Source organism: Podarcis bocagei (genome assembly GCF_964188305.1).
Source record: "Podarcis bocagei genome assembly, chromosome: 14".
NCBI lineage: Eukaryota > Metazoa > Chordata > Lepidosauria > Squamata > Lacertidae > Podarcis > Podarcis bocagei.
In genome coordinates this window covers 30,236,891-30,254,361 of record NC_138139.1, presented here as the reverse complement: position 1 = coordinate 30,254,361, position 17,471 = coordinate 30,236,891, and the positions used below count along the sequence as shown (strand labels likewise).

General features: G+C 52.0%; 1 protein-coding gene across 1 annotated transcript in view; it reads right to left on the bottom strand.

Moving 5' to 3' along the window:
- Positions 1-17,471, bottom strand: part of IQGAP1 (IQ motif containing GTPase activating protein 1) — a 47,206-nt gene that overhangs the window by 9,844 nt on the left and 19,891 nt on the right. Inside the window, exons 7-28 of the mRNA XM_081170824.1 lie at positions 17,312-17,425; positions 16,784-16,962; positions 15,527-15,617; positions 14,916-15,079; positions 14,398-14,482; positions 13,395-13,558; positions 12,482-12,642; positions 11,846-11,970; positions 10,559-10,722; positions 9,658-9,748; positions 8,722-8,889; positions 8,317-8,462; positions 7,179-7,349; positions 6,277-6,360; positions 5,154-5,225; positions 4,890-4,959; positions 4,153-4,361; positions 3,378-3,533; positions 3,113-3,276; positions 2,127-2,351; positions 1,208-1,348; positions 1,019-1,103 (exon numbers count right to left, since the gene is read on the bottom strand). Coding sequence (XP_081026950.1) covers positions 1,019-1,103; positions 1,208-1,348; positions 2,127-2,351; positions 3,113-3,276; positions 3,378-3,533; positions 4,153-4,361; positions 4,890-4,959; positions 5,154-5,225; positions 6,277-6,360; positions 7,179-7,349; positions 8,317-8,462; positions 8,722-8,889; positions 9,658-9,748; positions 10,559-10,722; positions 11,846-11,970; positions 12,482-12,642; positions 13,395-13,558; positions 14,398-14,482; positions 14,916-15,079; positions 15,527-15,617; positions 16,784-16,962; positions 17,312-17,425 — 3,029 coding nt within the window. The remainder of the gene's footprint in view (positions 1-1,018; positions 1,104-1,207; positions 1,349-2,126; positions 2,352-3,112; positions 3,277-3,377; positions 3,534-4,152; positions 4,362-4,889; positions 4,960-5,153; positions 5,226-6,276; positions 6,361-7,178; positions 7,350-8,316; positions 8,463-8,721; positions 8,890-9,657; positions 9,749-10,558; positions 10,723-11,845; positions 11,971-12,481; positions 12,643-13,394; positions 13,559-14,397; positions 14,483-14,915; positions 15,080-15,526; positions 15,618-16,783; positions 16,963-17,311; positions 17,426-17,471) is intronic.

The following is a 17,471-nucleotide window of genomic DNA, read 5'->3' as shown; positions in this document are numbered from 1 at the left end:
AGACACGCCAGGAAAGAAAGGGAGGGAGGGTTGGCTCCCACGGAAGTGCCTTGGAGCTATAATCTTGCCTCCCCAACAGCCTCAAAAGGCAGTAGTCAAAGAAAGCCACAGGCTAGGAAGTTTTCGCTGCTGGACTATGGGGAATGGGCAGTGATCCATGGGCTAAGGGCTCCCAGCTCTTTCCCCAGAGATACGGAGAAGCCAGGAGTTCACAGGCCACTTTAATGAAAAAGTTGAATGGTTTCAGCTCATTGGCTGCTCTAGCAGCTCCCCCCACCCTGAATTGTGCACTTCCATCCTGACTTTTTGCTGCTACCCTGTGGCCGCTGCAAGCTCCTCCGCCTGCTTCCCACCTAAAGGCATGCTTTAAAAAAGGAATTCACCTGCAGAGAAAGCCTAGATTCGATGCTTCAGTGTGGGAAAGCACAGAACTAGAAGAGAAGAAGAAAACAACAGCATTCAGGTCTCTTTTTTAGAAGAAGGCACAAGATGGCTCTTTATCTTTGAGAGAAACTGCCAGGCACAGGTCACAACAGTCCCCAAAACAGGGCAGACCCACTGGACGGAAAGGCCATCCTCGTGAGTTCTCTCAGGCTTTAAACTTGTATGAGAAGAGAGTGCCACTGACCATTCACCAGAGAGACATCCTTGCTCTTTTGAAAAACATTTTTTGAAAAAAAGTTTGTCTACCTGAAAAGCTCTCTTTTTTTAAAAAAAGGAAAGTGGCACAGGCTGCTGCTGAGACCAAGTGAGACCACTGGCTGCAGCTCTTTAGAGAGAAGGAAGAAGCCCAGCAGAGATAGATAGATAGATAGAGAGAGAGAGAGATGCAGTAGAAGCAGCGAGTCCACCCCCTCTGCTCTCAAAGCAGCCCCCACCTCCATGCTCACCTAGGTCACTGGAGCTGCAAATGTGATTGACAGGTGGTCTGACCAAGAGAGCACGAAGCAAGTGGAGTGTGTGTGTGTGTGTGTGTGTGTGTGTGTGTGTGTGTGTTTGAGAAACCCTGCTTCCTCACCTTCAGCAGATCATCCTCACTGGCGTCAGGAAATTTTTCGTGTAGTGAATCTTTCAAGACCTTGGCAATGAAGCGCATGCCATAGCTGTAGAGGGAGAACAAGGCCGGGAATGAGGAAAGAGGCGGAGAGAAGCTTAGAAGGACCCTCCTCCGCCTGCATCCGCCCGAGGGGCAGCTTAGGACACTCACGGGATTTTCTCCAGGGAGCCGATGATGGCCAGCAGAAACTTGTCGGTGATGGCCCGCATGTTCTTGATGGAGGCATCCAGGCGCGTCTTGACCTCCTCGTGGGCCAGGGCTTGCTCCGGAGTGACGTCGTAGGGCAGCTTACTGTCAAGGGAAAGCCATAGGCAGGTGAGTGGTGGGAAGTGTTGGCTGGAGGGTGCTGCCGCTTGCATCCCCCTCTTAGCCCTCCAGCTTATGCTGGACAGACACAACAAACAGCACATGTGCATAAACAGCCATCTGGATCCTGCCCAGGGGGCACCTGGTGACAGATCAGCCCTATTTGAGGTGGGGGGTGGGGAGAGAGAAAGGCCCTCAGGTATGGGCTCTAAGGGAGTCTTCTGTCCCAATCATCCTTCCCAAAGGATGGTGGGTGGCAGGTAGCCCAGAGGGCAAGGGGGTGGGGAACATAAGGGGTCCAGCAAGAGCTTTGGGTTTTGAGGTCTTTGCCGACATTCCTCTCCTATGACCATCTGACCCTTGATAAATGCCCCCAAAGCAGAAGGGAGGAATGAAGGAAGCAGCTTTCTATATCGCTCTTTATTGAGAACATGGTGTTTTTTAAATGGCTCTAAACCTTTTGCCAGGTTCAGCTCACCTTTGTGCCCTGGAATGACTACATGACCTTTCCTAAGGCCATGACTGTGAGGCCTTCAAGTCAAAATATTTAATCTTACGTATCAGTGAATGGAATCTATTTTTAAAACTTTTGAGGGGGGAAAGGAACTTTTCAGATACAAGCCGCCACAAAACGTGAAAATCCAAATGAGGATGTGTGCTGATTCAGGGCATGACCCACCCAACCCGGGCTTCTCTCTCTCTCCCCTGAAAAACATCCAGACCCCTTTTGGCACCTCCTATGAGCATGAACAGCCCCTCATACCTGGCCTCTCCGGTCTGTGACTCCATCTGGTTGACCCAGGACTTGTAGATGTCCACTGGATCAGTTTTAATATTGAGAGATTTGTCCTCCATGATCTCCTTCACAACCGGGGCCAGGATCTGCCTCAAGGTGTTCTGTCCACGAGCACCACGGTTGAAGCTCACCACCATCTTGATCACTGTGGGGTTTCCCGTCACAATCTCTTGCAGCTGATCCACCTTTGATCTGGAAGAAGGCGAGAAAGGCTTGCTGGAAACACATGTGGATGAAAACCAGCTAACTTTCCCAGCAGAAGATGCTGGTACCCAAGCCCAGAGGGTGGCCTTCCAATTTTCATGCTTCTCTTTCATACATTCCTGTTATTGTTGTTGTTGTTGTTGTTGTTGTTGTCATCCTCAGGTTTTCAGATCCAGCTTTTGTTTGCAGGTGGTTTCAGAACCTTCAACCAGGAGGAGTTTCCTCCCCGCCTCTCCTATTAGTCAATGGCCGGCCAGCCTCCCACCAAGAGGGAAGCACAAGTACCTCTGTCTGTCTATCTATATCCAATTTACATACCACCCTTCATCACAAAACCTCAGGGTGGTGCACTTATTCCAATGTGAAAGGGGCCCCCCACACCAATATAACTGAGAATGCAAAGTCAGGGGAAAAGTAATGTTTTTCTTTTTGAGTATTTCAGTTTAATAGTTTAAATAGCTTTATTGCTCCTCCCCTTACAACCACATGTGAGCATTTACTGCTGACCACATGGCAAACTCATGCCTGGCCTTCCAACTTGGGAGCCAAAAGTGACAAGCAGGAACCAGAAGCCCAAAGAAAGCTGCCCTCTGTGACAGGCGTCTGGGCTCCACGACTCCCCATGGTAACCAAGGGCTGAACTTCTACTAAAAAAATGAGAGCCCAAAGTGCGGTGAACAGCTGTAGCCTAAGAGCTGTCTTTACGCCCCATGCAGCCCCTGAGAATTAAAGACTCCCAACCAACGTACTTGATCTCCTCCTGCAGTGCAGTCTTGAAGAGGCGCAGCAACAGGTACTCCTCCCGCTGATTGGAGGCGTAGTTGTACAGCGTGAAGATGACAGAGTCCATGAATTTTGTGGATTTGTTCTGGGGCATTTGGAAAATCAGCTTAGCCAGGTAGGTGGGGTTAGTCTGCGGCGAAACAAGGAGGGGATCATGGAGAGCAGTTCACGGAGAGAAGAGGAGAGAAGACAAAGGGTCACCTCCCGCTACAGCTCTTCCTCTCTCCTCACCTGCAGCAAGTAGAAGAGGTGCTGATAGGCTTCCAGCTTCTCCCTCTTCTCTTTGCTCAGAGCCTTCAAGCCTCCCCTTTGCTTGTTCAACATCATCATGTCCGAGAGCTGCTCCTTATTCTTCTTGGTAAGCTTCTTGCTGTGAGACACGACATCCTGCAGCAAGGAGGGAAGAGCAGAGGGGAACTCAGAGCCTGTGCTTAGCAACCCATCGTTTCCCTGGGACCCTGGCCTCGTCTCCTGCCGCTGACTCTCCAGGTGGGAGGTCGGGGTTGGCCACGGGAATGAACATTTGATCTAAGAGTAGACTTGGAAATACTAGCTAGCACCCTTCTGGCCCTCAAATCCAAGTTTTCCTTACCTGCTGAGCAGTATCAGTAGATCTATCAATCATTGAAATGGAAATATTGGGACAGAAAAAGAACAAAGATGCTTACCAAAGCTACATAAGGCAATAGCCGAATTGGGGGATTTGGATATCCCTTGAATTGTTTGGGGCCTCTTATCTTCACAGATAAACAACCTACCATATTCAGAGACACAGGATACCCCCGACTGTCACGTTATGTGGATGTGGCCATCTTTCTCATCAGCCATAGGACAACTGATGGATAACTAATTTGGTCTGGCAGGGAAATTATTGACGAGAGGGAGACTGTTGCTTTATGAGCTCTAACAAACACCTTCAGAACCTGCCATACACAACTGTGTCCTTGTTGCTTGAGGAGAACTTGGCAAGGGGGATTGCTCCCCTCCCAGACAGTGGAGAATATACCTGCAGTGTGATTTTGTTCTTCACCAGCAAGCCAATTTTTATGTCCATGAGGTTGAGGTCATTCTCCAGCTGCTGATTGGAGCGGATCAAGGTCACGACCTCCTCACGCAGCTTCATCACGTCCAGTTCCTCTTGGAAATCTTGATCGCTCTGATCCAGCAAGTGCACAAACTTCCGGACAACCGCCATTGGGGGGTCTTCAGCATTGACTGTGGAGGGAAAGACGCCAGCCAAGGAATGGTGACAAATGCTGATGGCACAAAAGGAGCAGGCCTTTCATTTATTTTCACGAGAGAATCGCTCTTTCTTGTGTACATAAGAAGCAGACAGACTGAAAGGAAAGAACCCAAACCCCTCCATTTTGCCCCGTTTTGAAGGGGAGGGAGGGAGTGGGGAGGTCCAAGGAGCCAAGGCAGGCTCTCAGCAGAAGCAGGACAGGCAAGTGAAGAAATCCACTTCTTAATAAGCTTTGGCGAGGTCACATGCCAAACCCACTTCCATGACCAAAATAGCCAGGCCGAATATTGCCATGGTTACCTCCCAATGCCAGTTACAGAGAAAAAGGTGGTCCATCAGCTTCCACTGAGTGGCTTTGTCCCCTTATGTCCCCTGTGGGACAACTGGATTGTAGGAAACCAATGAAAAATGGCAGCCTTCCTGCTTGCCACAACAGTCCCTTCTTGGACAGTTTCAGGACATGACTAGCTGTGTGGGCCTCCCTTCCTGGCAATACTCACTCAGCGTCTTGTAGTCATCGCGAGCTTTATTGGCACGGATGAAAGCCTGGATCTTCACAATGTCATTGATCTAGCCAAGAGAGAAAAGCAAACCCTTTGCCATCCTGTGCTTCCATCCACACCCCTCCACCCCTGGATGTCACTGGACAACCTCCACGATCATCATCATGACTGACACCACTATCATCCATTGGCCCTGCTGGTCACCAGGACTGATGGGAGGGAATGCAGCAATCCCAGGTGCCCCACCTGCAATGCACTTACATGATCCCGGAAGTACTGCAGCCGACCTCGGTACCGTTTCCGGGCCTGGTACATCCTGGTCATGGCTTGAATCTGTGGAAGATGGGAAAAAATTGAAAATGGGTGCTGCACTAAGCTCAGTAGGGGGGAGAGGATGGAGAATGGGGCTCTGGGACCTCCTGCTTCCTGGTAGAGAAGGGTAGGTGGAGCCCCTGGCTTTGTATCCTCATCCTGGCTGCACATGGGTCAGATGAAGCCCCCTCCTTTGCTATCCTTACAATGCCAGGTGATGTGACAATCCATGGCTGAGCTTTCCAATCTTGGCTGAAGCACACCATGTGCCAGGAGATGCCTTGCATGGGCGTGAGGTGGGAAAGGAGGCTTCAAAGCAGGCGGCCAAGTCATTTGCTAGGAGGTTACTGTGGACACATTTGGGAAGGAGTTGGCCTGAGTAGTGCTTGGCCCTACGGAGGGGATGTTGTTTTTGTTTTGCCTGCAGGCACCATGGCAGTGAGGAAGAGGGAAGCAGATGGCCAAAAGAGGAAGAGGACCTTCTTTTCCTTTCCTTTTCTTTTTTGCGGGGGGTGGGGGAGAGTGAGAGGTTAACTGAGAGAGGCAAAGCAAGTAGAAGATCAGGCAAAAGGGGATCAGGGCAGACAACCACTGCCGGCCTTTTTCTGGAAGAGACATGGGAATATTGCTGGCCTCTTGTGAGAGGGTGGGGAAGCGAAGCAAGCACAGCCAAGGAGGAGGGGGCATGGCTTGGGGCTTGGTGGAAAGGCCCGGAAGGCTGGATTAGACCCATGGGCCAGAGGATCTCATATCAAGTCTGTTTGAAAGCAGAGGTTGCCAACTCTTTGGAGCTAGTGGGCACACGGGAATTTTGTGGGTGCTGGTTACAAAATGGCTGCTGTGAGGGCATGGCCTAACATAAAATGGCCGCCACATCTAAAAGGGTGTGAAAAATTGTTGTCAAGCATAAATATGTATAACTGTTATTTAGAGTACGAAGGGGTAAAGACCAGCCACTAGGAGTCCCAGAGGGCTTGGGCTGAGGCAAGGAAGTGGGAGGGGAAGGAGACCACCAGTTTTATCCATCCTGGAAAGATAGAGCGGGGGCAGCATGACCTAGAAAGATAATTACCTTCACCGCTTCATCCTTGTGGGCCTCCAGGTACTTCAGGCGGTCTTGATAGGCCTTTCGCTGCTTGTAGCCACGCCACTGAGACTGAAACCAAACCCAACACGAGGTTAGAAGCCTCCTTTGCCTGACTGCTACATCTCCTGTATGCTTCTGCACACCACCCCCCCACTTCCCTCCAGTCTGCACCCCCAAACTGATCTCAGCTGGGGACAGCCACTGCTTCGCTTTGCTCAGCTGCTGGACCAAAAGCAGCCTCTATTGAAAGCCAAACCACCTCAAAACGAGGGACTCTGAACAGAAACAGTGCCAAGGATTGTGGCACCGTAATGAACAGGATCTGGGCTTTCAGTAGCATGGCCAGCTCTCTCCAAAGAGCATCTCTCACCCAGATTTGAAAACAAGGAACCAAAATATCCACCACCCTTGCAACAGATACCCTGGGGGAGCTTAAAGCTTAAACAACCTCACTCCCCTACCCCAGAAGGAAAGACCAAGAAACTCTTCCAAGCCAATGCTGGACTGTTCTCCTGCAGGACTTGGTGGGGGCGAAAGAAGCGGGGACTTAGGGGGGCTGCATGGCCCTTTACTTAGCTGCCCATCACTCTGGCACCAGAACTGGGCTCCTCAAATTCTCCACAGCCGTGAGGTACAGCCTGCAGAACATGGTATCCCCAACCAGCAACCGCAAACAACAGAATGAGAACAAAAGGGTTGACTGTGGGAACCTTGAAGAAGCCCAGCCGACAGACCAAAGGAAGCTTTGCCAAGTGGGTACCGCCACAGACCAGCTACTTTACACATCCCTGAACCAGAGTTCCCCACCCTCAATGCCCACCCCCGGCAGCTCTTTGCTTTCTCTCCCCAAGTTCTCCCTGCCCTCCCACCACCAGTTCCCCCTGTACCTGGATGCAGGTGATGGCAGGAACCTGCTTCTTCAAGAAACGCATCCGGCCACTGAACTCCTGGCGGACAAGGTAGCCACGGCAACAGGCCTGCAGCCTGGTAATCAGGTTCTCGTTGGCCAGCCAGAGCTGCTCTCGGTTGTACGCAGCGGTGACGGCGGAGATGGAGCTCTAGACCGCCGTTGGCCCGGGGAAAGGCAGTGGGGGGGGGGGGAGGAAAAAGGCCGCACTCAGCACCTAGCCAAAAGGCAACCAACACCCATCCTTGCCCCAGAGGCAGGTCCCTTGACTCAGGGTGACCCAAGAGAACGGCCTTTGCTTGCAACGGAAGGAGTTGCTGCCTCTGGTGCTCCCGGCATCACCTCAGGGAGTGTTTATTCACTGTACCTTCAGGGACCTTTTAACACTTTGCCTTTGCTGCCCTTTTGCCACTGTGTAGGGGTACTACCAGGTTTTAATGTCATTTTAATATTTTGCTGATATAATTGTATTTTATGGTTTTTATCTGGAATGTAAACCATTATTATTGTCATCATTATTATTATTATTATTATTATTATTATTATTATTATTATTAAAGCACCTGAAGTTTATGCCATAATACATTTCTTAGTGTTTAAGGTACTACGAGGCTATTCTTTTTGCTGCAACGATCTCATATAGCTACTACCTTACAATTTTCCAGGCATTGTACCAAGATTAGAAAAGCAGGCTGTGCCCACAGGTTTACAATCTAACAGACTTGGCACAAAAGGAAAGTGGGATGGGGAGGGAGGAGGAAAACCAGCAAACTTAAGACCCATTGCTAAAGTTACGTAATAGCTGTTATAATGAGCAGCTGGAAGGGAGGGGAAGAACCAAATGACAGGTGGGTCCCACTTCTCCACTCTATCATAGTTCTGTTTTAAAGAAATAGCGAAAAAAAATCTTGCAGCAGAAGCACCCAAAGCTGCCCCCTGAAGTCATAAAGGGCCTTGCACATGTCAGTGACTGAGCAAAAGAAATCAAGGATCACTTGAGAGGGGGCAAAACAAACCTGATACCCTGCGATGACACCCCTCCCTTGCACTGAACAGGTCAAGAGGGCCCTGATTTGGTGGTGCTGAGGACTAGAGGAGGCGGCACACGCGCAACATACCTGGATATCCTCCCGGGAGAGCTGTGTGTTATTTGGCACAAATCCTCCCTGGGGCTCTTCCCAGCTTCCTTCTTTGGTCCTCAGGTTATGGTAATAATGGTAGCCTCCCTTCACCCAGTGCTTCACCCACTCACTGCCGTTGTCTCCTGGAAGAAATGGGATGTCGTGGGGCGGGGGACAAGGAAGCCCTTCTTCTCTGCCTCCGTGACGAGAACTGTGGGGCTCTGTGGCACAATGTGCGCAGACACTGCCAGGCAAGTACTCCGGTAGGAGCAGAGCGGGGAGAGGAGGCAAAGCTGGCCTGGATGGCCAAAGACAGCCTAGCTGCCAACACAGCCTCTCCCCTCCGCCAGTCCAGGCCCCTGCAGACCACATTCCCCATTCCTCTCCAGCCCCCGCCTTCACCTGCTGCCAGCTTCGTCCTCTTGACTTCCGCCAGCTCCTGCTGGTACGTGTCGGCACACTCTGGGGTCACGCCATACAGCCCTACATCAGCTGAACGCAGGCAACCCAGGGTCACTCCAACATCTCCCTGGTCCACTGCCTCGTTGATGGCCAGGATTCCTACAGCAACTGAGATAAAAGCAAGAGAAGCCCTTGCGACCTCTGCAGAGACACAGGCCAAAACGCAGGGAAAGGGTGGAGGGGAGTCTGAGCGGCCACGAAAATAAATGTCTCCACCTCCATCGTTCTGCCCGGACACTGAGGTCCAGCGCGGAGGGCCTTCTGGCGGTTCCCTCGCTGCGAGAAGCCAAGTTACAGGGAACCAGGCAGAGGGCCTTCTCAGTAGTGGCACCCGCCCTGTGGAACGCCCTCCCACCAGATGTCAAAGAGAAAAACTACTATCAAACTGTTAGAAGACATCTGAAGGCAGCCCTGTTTAGGGAAGCTTTTAATGTTTAATAGGTTATTGTATTTTAGTGTTTTGGTGGAAGCCGCCCAGAGTGGCTGGGGAAACCCAGCCAGATGGGTGGGGTATAAATATTAAATTATTTATTTTTATTTTTTATTATTATTATTATTATTATTATTATTATTATTATACACCACAGTGAACACTGGCCATTTTACAAGGAGGTCTCAGGCTACTGACTTAAGACCTGCAACCTCCCAAGAGACGAAACAGAGACATCCTTGACCCCTAGGGCTAAAATGATCCTAATGCCAGTTGGGTATTAGGAAGCAGGTTTCTGGGAAGCGTGACCAAGAGAAATGCCAGTGTTCAAACAAACAGAACCTGCTTCCCACCCCACTGGCATGGTTGCATCTTTAGATGGGAACAGAGATTGGCAGCCTCCTCCCCCCCAAAAAAACCGCTGAAAAGATGACAGGGAGACTCACAGCGCTGGGCTTCCTCTGTGTCCCTGTTTGACTGGAGAACACCCCCCTGGATTTCATCCAGCCAGAGGACAGCCGTTTCATCCCGAGTTTCCTGAAAGCAAAGCAAAGCAAGGTTCATCCCCAGCCAAGAACCTGAAGCCAAACAGAAGAGAGGATATCATACCCAGGGGAGGGGCAAAAGGCCTGCTTTGCCTCTCAATCTTCCCAGCCTACCCCACTCTCAGCCAGTCCAATTTAGACATGCTAGATGACTGGCGTGCAAAGCAACATTTGTCTCCACCTGCAGACTGGCTCAGTTTTAAACTAAAATCCATTTAGCTAAATGGCACCCAGTCCAGCTTGCCTCAAACAAAGCACTGATGAAGAGTGAAATAGTCTCTCTTCGAAAGGGATGGTGGCAGCTCCTGCCATCATCCCTGACCATCGGCTTTGCTGGCAAGGGCTGATGGAAGTTGGAGTCCAACAGTATCCTGAGGGCACCATATTGGCTGCCCCTTGCTCTAAGTGGGTGAAAGGAGATTGGCCGGGTCCCTGCCCTCAGAGAACCAGAAATTTTCCAGATGGGCCAAACGAGACCCAACAGAAGCTCATGAACATAAAGGGGGCTGGGGACAAGCAATGCTATTAATAAACATCAACATTCCATACCAATATCATTCCAACGAGGACCCCAAAGCTGCAGCAGAAGTTGCACACCTTGTCAGTGCACAGACAGGAGGCCACTCAAAGGCCTCTGAGAGCCAACAGAAGCATCACTGCCATCCTCCCTGGGCGCCAAAGGACGGCCCAGGTTATCTGGACTGGCCCTGCTAAAGTATGGGGCTGTGGAACACTCCCAGCGGAGGAGTCAGACAGTGAAAACCTCCCCACCCCTGGATGCAGGGAGGGATGCCCAACACACCTGAGCTTTCTCCCTCTTGGTGCGGAGCAGCACATCTTGGTAATGCTGTGCTACTTTGGGGGTGACCCCCTCCAGCTTTGCTGCAGGAATCTGCAGCGCCTGCAAGGTCTTCCTCGCATCTCCTTCGTCCAAAGCCTCATTGATGAGCCCGATTGCCAAGATCCCTGGAGTAAACAGGACAGAAAGGAAGGATGAAGGCAGGGGGATCCCTAGGGGCACATGAGGCACCACCCGGTAGACCTTCTGCTCCTGCTCTCTGCTGACCCACACACTGCAACTGTTAGGCCAGGCACCTGAGGACGAGGCCAGGAAAGGAAAGGGAAAGCCCTCCCCAGTTTACTGAAAGGGCTGAGGGAGCAGCCAGGGTTGACTGGAAGAGCCCACAGAGGGGAGCAGGCAGGGAGTGCTGACTTTGCCGTTTATTCCTTCTAAAGGCTTATATGCCACCCTTTAGGGAAACCACTTTCCCAAGGTGGCTTTCATGCAGTATTAAAATATAAAACGAATTACAAAAGTCATATACTAGCCCTAAATATGAATTTATAGAGCTATAGAAGACGTTGTAAAAACCATACACCAGCCATAAAAACCCTAACAGGACCGGCTGAGTTCAAGGCAGCTAAAACTTGACAAGGCCTCTAGCATCTTGTTCCTCAGAGCAACAGAAGCACCTGTGGAACACAAGAGATGCTGGACCCTGGAGGAGCTGCCTCCCTCTGATGAGACCCACTTCGCCCTTGCTGACGTTCCCGGGCTGAAGAAGGTCCTCCCATTCTCCTGCCCCTGAGAGGGGGAGCACCATCTCCTCTCTCAAGGGAGACACTGACCTCGCCCTAACAGAGGCCGAGTGCACAGGGAAGACAAGATGGGCCAGACTTTCAACAGCACATCCTGGCATGCTGTCTTGCCTGGTTAGCATCCCAAGTGTTTGTTTGGGGTTGCACCGTGTTATTTTCAGCCCACAACTTCCTGTTGATCTGATACTTTTATAGATAAAGCAACCACCTGACTAACCTATGACAGTCTGGGCTAGAAAACTGCCTTGCGTGGCCACCAATTGAACTAGCCATTGGCCACACAAAAGACACACACTCCACCTCTGAATATGCCCTTCTGTGCTTTTATGCCTTCGCATCCATTCCCAGAATGGCGCCTTGATTTCACCAGTGATCTCAGTGCAGGACTTTCGGATCCCAAGCCACCAACTAGCCCTGATGGGGGTTGGATGGAGGCCTGGGCAAGAAGGGCGTCTCCCCGGGAAGTTTCCACACCCCGAGAGCCACTTACGCTCATGCTCTTCATGCACTGCCACGTTCACCCGGTCAACGCACGACTGGATGTCATTCCAGGTGACGAACTCGGCCCCTTCACTCCGTGCCTGACTCTTCAGCTTCAGCAAGTCCTCAATGTATCTGCCGAGAGTCAAGACAGCACACGTCAAGGGGCTGGCCGCTGAGAGAACAAAACATGAAGACGCAGGCAAGGCCACAGGAGAGGAAGGAAGCGGAAGGCCTGCGCAAAAGGCACCATTCCCAGTGGCAATGATCTGGAGCACATGAATGCAAAGGGCTTTGCCTGCAGGAAACCCTTCAAGTCCTGCTCCCCTGGCCTAACCCTGAGGGTCCAAAAGCCAGAGCCTCAAAAGGGGCTCTCGCAGGCCTGAACTGTCCAATCACTATTTCTACCCCACTTCCCGGAAACCACTTGTCACTTCCTTCCTACTGGCCATTGGAGGTGCTGTTGGGCCCTCTGGTCCATCCCCAGAGCCTCCACCTGGGACTCAGAGGACTCTGGGTCACGATGCCAGAGGGCCTAACAGGTCCCATTTCGGCCATCTTGAGCTGCTGCTGTAGCAGCAGCACTTGGCCCTTCTCAAGAGAGAAAGGCTGGTGGGTGTGTTGTGGAGTGGGGTGGGGGTCTGACCTCTGGGAGTTTTCATCCTCGACATTTGTCAGACCCGTCACTGAGCTGCTCAGCTGCTTCCAGACCATGTTGACATCCCCGGAGTCCAGAGCTCGGTTGATGAGGGCCACTGAAGAGAGCATCTCCACAGCCACCGACAGTTCTGGGTGTGTGAGGTGACCCTGAGGAGACAGAGAAAGAGGACCATGCTGACCACACAAAGTGGGGAAAGGGAGTCTGGGAAGGGAGGCCAGGACTGCAAGGCCTCAGGGGTGATGGTACTGGCTAAACTCCACTGGCAGAATGTCCGGGGGGGAAGGGGGGGATCTGGGTCCGGGTCAACAATTTCAAGGTTCTTATCATTTCTTCCTCTCTCTGAGCAAAAGAAGCATTCTGCAATATCCCTGGAAGGCTGGACTAAAAGCCTGACTTGGAGGGATCTACTTGTGTACATTAAGTAGACATGGACAAGAGGAAAAAGCCCACACCACATCGGCAAAAATACCAGAGGTATTTCAGAAGCAAATGGTAGGAGAAAACCTCAGCACCCCCCGCCCCGCCAAGTTCAGCCAGCCAGCCAAGAAGCCCCCCCGCCCCCCGCCCAGAGCCAGGCACAGCCAAGCACAGCTTGTTCCACCTTCCCCAAATGCTCATCCCAGCATGAAGTCCCAGCGATGCTGCAGGAGGAGAGAAGGATGAAGGTGCCCCTGGGAGGCAGAGTGGCCGGCATGCTTGCACATGCAGCTCCTGGAAGAGCTTCTTGTCAAGTTCACATCCCACATCCTGCAAAGGTCATGTTCAACACTGCATACACATGCAGTAGGGAAACATGCATTTCTCACGGATGCACACAGCCCTGGCAGGAATGCCCAAACAACGTCTCACAAGGGCAACTTAAAAGCAAACCATCAGCAAAAGCCTTCAAGGGACTTACATCCGGACTCTGCTGCTGCAAGGTGGCCAGTTCCTTCTGGTACAGCTCAGCAGCAAACGGATAGACTGGAGGCAGCTGGGCCTCGGGGTTCATCAGTTCCACCACTGTCTTCTCAGCGAGGCCGTTGCGGATGGCTGTGTTGATCCTCCCCACAGCTGCCAATCCTGGGAGCCCAAGGAGAGAGAAAGGAAAGGTGAGAGGCTGAAGCTTTTGCTCCCCTGGAGGCTTCTGGGCATACCAGCAGGGAGGCACCCCCCTTTGCCAGGAACAAGCCAGGTGCACCAAGAAGAATAACAGCGATGGCAGATTGCTGGCCCCCGAGAACAACTCCTAGGGAGGATGCCAGGCTGACCTGCTTCTTCCTCTTCCAAATGGACAGAGGTGAACAAGGAGATCTGGCTGCTTTAAGCAGCAGGCAGCAAAGCACCATGCCTTCCCCTCACGGGGAAACTGTCCACTTCAACCACAGCAGAGCCCAAGGCAACCGGTTCCTTTGGGGCTGCAGGACTGCTTTTTTCACAACAGGAACAATGCTTCACCTGAGGTTCTTCCCTAAGGGAGTGAGGTAGTGGGAGGGAAGGACTTGACCCCACCCAGCAGTGCCAGTACATCCCAAGGGAAAGATGCTCAAGGGCACCTGGGCCACAGGGGAGGGGAAATGGACGGGTGTGTCAGCCACAGACACATTAAACAAATGAAGGTAGAAAAAGATGAGGAGGGGAGAAAGAAAGAAAGAAAGAAAGAAAGAAAGAAAGAAAGAAAGAAAGAGTGAGATGGCGTGTTCTTAATGGAAGGAAAAGTGAAGCTGGGGAGGTTGCTCTCACAGCAGTCACAAGAAAACTGGGTGGGAGTTCAGCCCCCTGCCCAGACACCCCTCAGAACCTGCAGGAAGGGAGGAAGGAGGGCTGAATAGAGGACTTGCTTTCCAGCTGAAGCACAAGAAAGGCCTGCCCTGTCCAGCTGCAAAACCCAAACTGCAGGGGCCCCACTGAGGAGAACTTACTCTGCTGGTACTGCTGAGCCATGCTGTTTGCCACGTCCACCCCGGCCTGCAGCTCCTCCTTCTGCAAGGGCCCAGCTCTGCCGGCCTGAGAGGGGAAAGAGTAGACTTGTCTGCACTGCCTCCAACATCCCCAGCAGATCCAGAACCTCCCTTTATTTCCTTTCCGCTGACCCCCTTATTCATGACCGGGAACGTGGAGGAGGCAGCAGCAGCATTCTGTGAAACGCCTCCCACAATTCCCAGCGCTTGGCCAAACATGGAGAGCAGCAGCTGGGCAGTATCTCAAAGCAGAACAGGAAGTTTGCTCTTGGAGAAGAGACCAAGAATAGGTCAGGCCAACCGGATTAGGAAGCCAGTGGCCAATGCTGAACAAAAACTTAATAGTTGCTCAGGGCCACCATGTATTCACGGGGTCTGTGTTGTTGGTCCTTAAGACATCCTGGGTCCCAAGTGCACACCAGCGGAAGGAGCTCCTTGTGAGCCAGGCGCCAGGACCACCCACCCGCTGGCTCCCCTACCTCCATCTTCTGCTGCTTGTCCCTCAGAAGCTGCTTCAGGTACCAGTCGCTATTCTCCGGCCGCAGCCCCCGGAGACCCAAGGCTGCCGATGACAGGACAGCGTACAATGTGACAGCGTCTCCTTGGTCCAGAATCAGGTCGATCTTGGACAAGGCCGAGTGGGCTGAGGAGAGAGAGAAAGAGAAGGAAAGCTAGAGGGAGATGGCCTTGGGTAGGCCTCCTCAGGAGGGCTTCTTCACCTCCACCACCCCATGCAGAACCCCAAATGCTCCCCATGCCTGAGATGTCCCAGAGCACAACAGAAGGTTCTAGAAGCCAGTGGGGGAGGGAGTGGCAATATGGACAGAGGATGGTCTCTCCTGGCACTTTGCCTCCCCCATCCTGCTGCTTGCTCCCAGCTAAGTCTCTAGTTCAGCATCTCAGGCACATTCATGAGGCAAATGGAGCCCACATAGAAGGATGGTGTTGGAGCATAGTTTTTGGGGAGGGGTGTAGTCTTTTTTTGGGTGGGCATCCAGAGATGGGATTTTCTGCTTCCTAAAGGAGCTTCTTGAGCAAAGAGTGTCTCATAAAGAAGCCAGGAGTGCTAGGATGGGGCTGATGGGCTTACTGTTGACTTTGTTGACGTTGCCCTGGATCTCTGCTTGAGTCAGCAGCTCTTCATACACGTCCCTTTCCCTTTCCATATCCTCAGAGGCAATCTGAAGGAAGAAGGGAGAAAACAGCAGTCAGGACAGGAGCACCTCCTTAGAGCTGCCTGGGGGGTGGGGCGGCAAAAGCTTCCCAAGCTGGGAGGTGCTGGCATGGGGCTAAATGGGCTGGCGGATGCACTAGACCCACATGGAAACACTGCTGCAAGGGCCTCTAGGCCTTCCTCCCCACTGCCCAAAAGCAGGAAGGTGCTTGGAGACTCAACACCGAGTTCCTGCAATGAAAGGGAACATTCCCTGGTGTCCCCCCCCCAATCCTCCTCCCGGACCAAGCAGCGCTGCCAGAGGCACATTCCCAAACAACTAGCAAGAAATGACTGAAGCATCTTGTGCAAGACACGTGGCTGCAAGGCAATACCAGCTTTCAGAGCTGCATCCCAACGCTGCAAACGTGTATTCAATCAATTTACTGCAGTGTCAGGGAGCATTTCTAAACTGAAGGGAGCATTCCTATCTAGGCAATCTTCCAGAGGCCACATACCAGCAGCGCACAGGGCCAGAGGCAAAAGTGGGTGGAGCAACTGATGCAAATTTCACCTCTGCACAGTTCACAGTAGGCTAGTTACTACACAAACCTAGAATTTGCATTGCCAGACATCAAGTGCACATCCTACCACACAAAAACACTCAAGGAGAGTAAACTGGACTGGGGAGACATGTGGCTTAGGAGGGGGGGGGTGGCCTGGGGAGAGTAACAATTTAATCACACTTTCTTTACTGCTTTGAGCTTTATAGGAAAAGCTGTGTGTTAACTATCACAGTCTGGTTTGCAGACAGACAGAAAGAAATTCAGCTTAGGTCACTTTCCTGCCAAGTTCCATGCAAGTCCCGATTCCTAGGCAAAGAGACTTTTCCCATTTTAATTCAAAAGCATAATGCGGCATGTGCATCGGCAGGTTCTGGCACTGCGCTCATTCAAGCACATGCCCTGGAGAGGTGTGAGAGAAGAGCAGGGCACGGCAAGCCTTTCCTCCCCACAAGACAGAGCTATCACCTTGTGGCAAGCCTGCTCTACCCTGAGGCACCTGTGGGTCGAAGCCATCAAAGCAATCTCTCCAGCTGCAGGTCTAAGCACTTCCACAATATGGAGCAGAACGTGCCACGTGCAAACCTCATAGAGGTTTGGGTCATTTGGCGGTATACAAAATAAACTTTACCTTGTTCCGTGCATTTTCTGTCTTGTCCCGCTTCGCCTGGTACAGGGTGCTCTGGTAGGTGGGCGCGAGGGGCTCTTCCAGATTCACCAACATGGCATTGGGGTTCCTCATTGCCGCAAACGTTTCAACAGGAATCTGGCGGTCGATGGCGTCGTTGATTGCAATCACAGCCGCATGCACTGGAGGAAACACCAGGCACAGGCTCTGCTCAGTCACAGTCCTGGAGATGGCTCAATGAGCAACCCAACCCCACAAGCCCAAGCCCCTTCCTTTTCTTGGGAGGAGAACGTGGGCACTTGGGCAGAGAACAGGAGCTCTGGCAGCACAACACTGGCAAGCACCCGTGGCTGCAAAACAGGTGCTCATCTCAGAAGGCAACCTCCAGGCCCTGCGTGATATAAAATCTCTGCCACTTTTACAGACTGAATCCCTTCCATCATATTTAATTCTTCCAATAGATTATGTCTCCATGGCAGTGCTCTATCTCATACGACCAACCCGAAAAGGGTGAAACCCATTTCCCCTTACGTGCTGCTTCATCCACAGAGAGCTCGTTGGCCAAAATCCCACCAATCTTTCCAAAGGCAGGCATCTGAATCCCATACTTCTCCAGCTCGAGCCTCATGTTGCTGATTTCCTCCTCTGGAATAGCACAATGGAAAAGGACCAGCAGGTGAGCCCCAGGATT